The sequence below is a fragment of the Acanthisitta chloris genome, unplaced genomic scaffold (genome assembly GCF_000695815.1).
Source record: "Acanthisitta chloris isolate BGI_N310 unplaced genomic scaffold, ASM69581v1 scaffold23044, whole genome shotgun sequence".
In the NCBI taxonomy this organism is placed as follows: Eukaryota; Metazoa; Chordata; class Aves; order Passeriformes; family Acanthisittidae; genus Acanthisitta; species Acanthisitta chloris.
In genome coordinates, this window is record NW_008670174.1 from 1,511 (window position 1) to 5,694 (window position 4,184).

At 44.9% G+C, this 4,184-nt stretch overlaps 1 protein-coding gene across 1 annotated transcript in view; it reads left to right on the forward strand.

The window, feature by feature from the left end:
• The window catches only part of GALNS (galactosamine (N-acetyl)-6-sulfatase), a gene marked incomplete at its 3' end in the record, with an annotated part of 22,278 nt that overhangs the window by 1,496 nt on the left and 16,598 nt on the right, over window positions 1-4,184 (forward strand). Inside the window, exons 2-4 of the mRNA XM_009073594.1 lie at window positions 1,125-1,248; window positions 2,510-2,584; window positions 3,623-3,725. Coding sequence (XP_009071842.1) covers window positions 1,125-1,248; window positions 2,510-2,584; window positions 3,623-3,725 — 302 coding nt within the window. The remainder of the gene's footprint in view (window positions 1-1,124; window positions 1,249-2,509; window positions 2,585-3,622; window positions 3,726-4,184) is intronic.

Here is a 4,184-nt window from a genome sequence, read left to right on the forward strand (position 1 = left end):
CTCTGAAAAGCACTGCTTTTTTTCTCTTGAGTCCTTCCCAGATTTTGTGTCAAAAGTGGTGGAGAAAGGAAAGGAAGGCCCAGGCCTGGGGCATCCCTCCCCCTCCTTCACCTGCCCTAGGTGACCTGCACACACTCAGATTAAAGAAATCTATTGCCTCTTCTAAAGCGCAATATAATCTGTAGCTCCCACAGTGCCCAGTGGCGCAAGCACTGCTTTTTTTCTCTTGAGTCCTTCCCAGATTTTGTGTCAAAAGTGGTGGAGAAAGGAAAGGAAGGCCCAGGCCTGGGGCATCCCTCCCCCTCCTTCACCTGCCCTAGGTGACCTGCACACACTCAGATTAAAGAAATCTATTGCCTCTTCTAAAGCGCAATATAATCTGTAGCTCCCACAGTGCCCAGTGGCGCATTAACTTGTTCCCTTCTGTGTAAGGTCACTTTTATTTGTGTTATTCCCAGGAATGCTGTCCAGCAGTAAACACAGACACTGTGGTGGTGATTTTATGGTTCTCCTGGTGTGTGACCCCTTGGGATGAGGAGGAAGAACAGGGTGAACCCCTGTCGAGCAGATAAGCAGGGACATGTGATGCCTCTAGCAGGCTTGTCCTCTTGCTTGTAAAACAAACACTTCCTTGCTCTTCCTGCGCTGCTGCTTTTGAGCTCAGACATTATCCTCTGGTTCTGGTTCCATAGGCACAGAGGAATTGATCAGTCCAGAGGCTGAGATGGAATCCGGGGGTCCAACACAAAGACATATAAGCAGGGACTGGAGACTTTGCAGCTGCACAACACTGAGTATATCCTGTGTAACTTCCTCCCTGCTATGGCTGTGCTTCAGGTCTTGGAGTAAGAACCTCAGTGCCTTCTCTCTTACAAGTGGTTTAATACCTGTTATTAAGTCATTTAACCTCCTCTGTGTCTCAGTTTCTCACCCACCAGGGAAAAATGCAATAGTTCTCTGCTTCCCAGGGCTGGGGACGATCATTTCTGTCCCATTTGTGAAGGAGGAGGATGAGCACATAAAGGTTTATCAACTAAGTGGTGCAATAAAAGTGTTACGTGGGCCCAGAAGCATTGTGGTTGTGGAGAAGGACTTTCACATCCTTTGGTATGCTCTTTTCACAGATGGGCTGGGGGGATCTGGGAGCTTTTGGAGAGCCTTCTAAGGAAACTCCTAACCTGGACCAGATGGCTTCAGAAGGGATGGTTTTCCTGGATTTTTATACTGCCAACCCCCTCTGCTCTCCCTGTGAGTACACTGCAGCTTCACACCAGTCATAAGCAGGAGAAACATCTTCTCTGGGGGAGTTCAGGGTGTTTGACAGCCTCTGCCATAGACTGACAACCTCAGGCCTGAGTTTGGATTTGGTGCTTTGATCTTGCATTTTGCTCCCTTTTTGTTTATGTTTGGATTGGAAAACTTACAACCTTCAGTTCAATGCTCACATCAGTCCAGCTAAAGGAGTTTTTACACCATTGCAGTTCAGTTTTACAACTCAAATCATTGCATGTTTCCTTCTTTCTTATTTTGGAATAAACCAAGCAGGACCTAACCTGTGAACATAGTTTGTATGTAGTGTATGTGACTCCCTTGGCTTTGGGGAGACTTTGATGTGAGGAAAAGCAGCAGGTTGTGTCCTGGTTTTGACCCTGGTGGCTTGCAGGATTCTTGGGGAAGGGACAGGAGATGAAAGAGACCTTTGGGTCTGGGAGAGACAGTTATTTTCATCCTTATTCTTGTTTTTTCTGAGGTGTTTTCTCATTCTTAAAACTGATTAGCAGCCAAGAACTGAAACAAAACTGAGCAACAAGAGCTTTTACTTGGGCTTCCATTTAGGATGTCACTTGGCAATGTGCTGGTCACATCCTTGCTCAGTAAAGGCATTGAATATATGCTGAAATCCTGCTAAGTTCAGTGCTTAATGTTAAATATCTGCTTAAATATTGCCTGTAGTCAGATCCTGACTTCTACTGTCAGAGCTGGACAGCTCATTCTTTATATTGCAGGAGTTTTGTCCCGGGAAGCTTGAAAACTTAGCCATCAGTTTGTGTGAGGATTTCCTGTCAAACATAATATATAAATATATATGTCTGTTCATATATTATATACATGTGTATATATAGTGTGTATATGTGTGTATATATTGTATGTGTGTGTGTATATAAAATATGTATATGTTTGTATGTGCATATATATACATATAACTAAGATGTAAGGGTTGCTATATTAATTATGCAAAATGATGACTCTCCAGCACTGAGTAATTTACCAAAGAAGCCAAATTTCACTTGGGTTTGTCCTGGGCTAACTCCAGTGGTGGATCAGACCTGTCTCTCTCCATGGCTCACTGGAGAGGAGAGTTCTGCCTGCTCTAATGGGAGTCATTTCGTGCTGGCTGTGGCAGGAGCACACTGACACATTCAGTGAGTGTGTTGGCCTCAGCCTGCTCACAATAATTTTAATATTAGGCAGAAAATGGCTGTAAACACACTGTGTTTGTTACTTGCAGCACGGGCAGCACTGCTGACAGGTCGTCTCCCAGTCAGGAATGGATTTTACACCACCAATGCTCATGCCAGGAATGGTAAGGGCTCCCTCCTCGTTCCCCTTCCTCTCCCAATTGCCCTCTGTGCCCTGTGGGATGTTTTGCCTTGAACAAAGCCTTGGCTCAGGGATCTTCCCCTATGGATCTGCCAGAGTGGCACGGAGAGATTACCCTGTTAAGTGCTGGTAATCAGCGTGAAATGTATTGCTTCCTCTTCATCAAGCAGCAAAGCTCCTCGAATTAAGAGGCGTAAACAGGGCTGGTTGATGCATTTGCTTCTGCTGGCTGAGAGATGTTTCCTCTGGGCAGTGTAATTGGGGCTGGTGGAGGAGGTGTCATGTGGAGGGTGTTAACACCCAGAGGAAACAACAGGCTGCTCACGGTTTTACTCAGTTTTCTAATCATTTCTAGCTTTTTCTATGTCTTAATTTCAAACTGTTTCATAATTTTGAACCATTTCTATCTAACCTTGGCAGTTGTATAGCCCTCATGAGCTTCCAGGGAAGATTCCCAGTTCATAACAGCCCTAGGGTGGTTTTGGTCCCAGTGTGACAGTGCTGGGCCAGAATCAGCAGCTACAGGCTGATTCACACCATGTCTCTGCAAACCTGAGTCACACCTAAGGTTCTCAAAGGCCAAGAGAGCTGTGGGCTGAGAGAAACTTAGCGTTTCCTTCAGCTCCTGCAGTCTGAGCAAATTTATTGATTGATTTTGGACAAAAATGCCTTTATTGTAGCACATACAAGGCAAATTTACAACATAAAGGCAACTCCAATGCACACCTGAAGCTCTGGATTCCTCTGTGACTCCCCTTCCAAGGGTGTCACCTTCATTCTGTGCTGGCAACCCCTTTAGTATTTGCCATGATGCACAAGTGGGTGGAAATATCCCTTTGATCTCTCTGGATCAATTTGTTCTCCTCATCTCATGGCCTGGGAAGACTCCAAGGAGTGATATTTGCTAGGACTAATTGCTATTTCTGACCCAGTAACACTGGTTCCAGTGCTGGGTAGGCAAGAGCTGTTTGCTCTAATGTTTGTAAGAGTCAGGAGGGTATTTTGTGTTTGTTTTCCACAGCCTACACCCCACAGGATATCGTAGGAGGAATCCCAGAGGCCGAGTTGCTGCTTCCAGAGCTGCTGAAGAAAGCTGGTTACAGCAGTAAGATCATTGGCAAATGGTAAAGTGATTTGAAGATGTCATGCTTTGAGATTTCAGTCTGTGCTTGTGTCTTGGGAAGGAGCAGCAGAACAACCAGAATTAGAGGGGGAAAATGTGTTTTGAAGCTGAAATGTCCAACTTTGAAATCTGTGGTGGATCTTCCTCCCTGCTGGGATCAATCCCTGAGCTGAGTGTTGCTATTACAAGTACACATATATCTTCACAGAGTGTGTTGAAGGGTTTTATGTGTGTGTATATATATGTTTATAAACTCTTCAACTCTCTGCTTTCATCCACATCTTACACCACTTCATTCCATCAAAACCCACCCAGATGTTCTCTTGGAACTTGCCTTGAGCACCTCCATCTTCTGAGGTGCTTTTTGTCTTTGGTTCTTGCTATATATCAGAGGCTTCGTGGGTTAATAAACTCAATTCTGGTGGAAACTAATGGGCTACAATTTATCTAACAGTTTCAT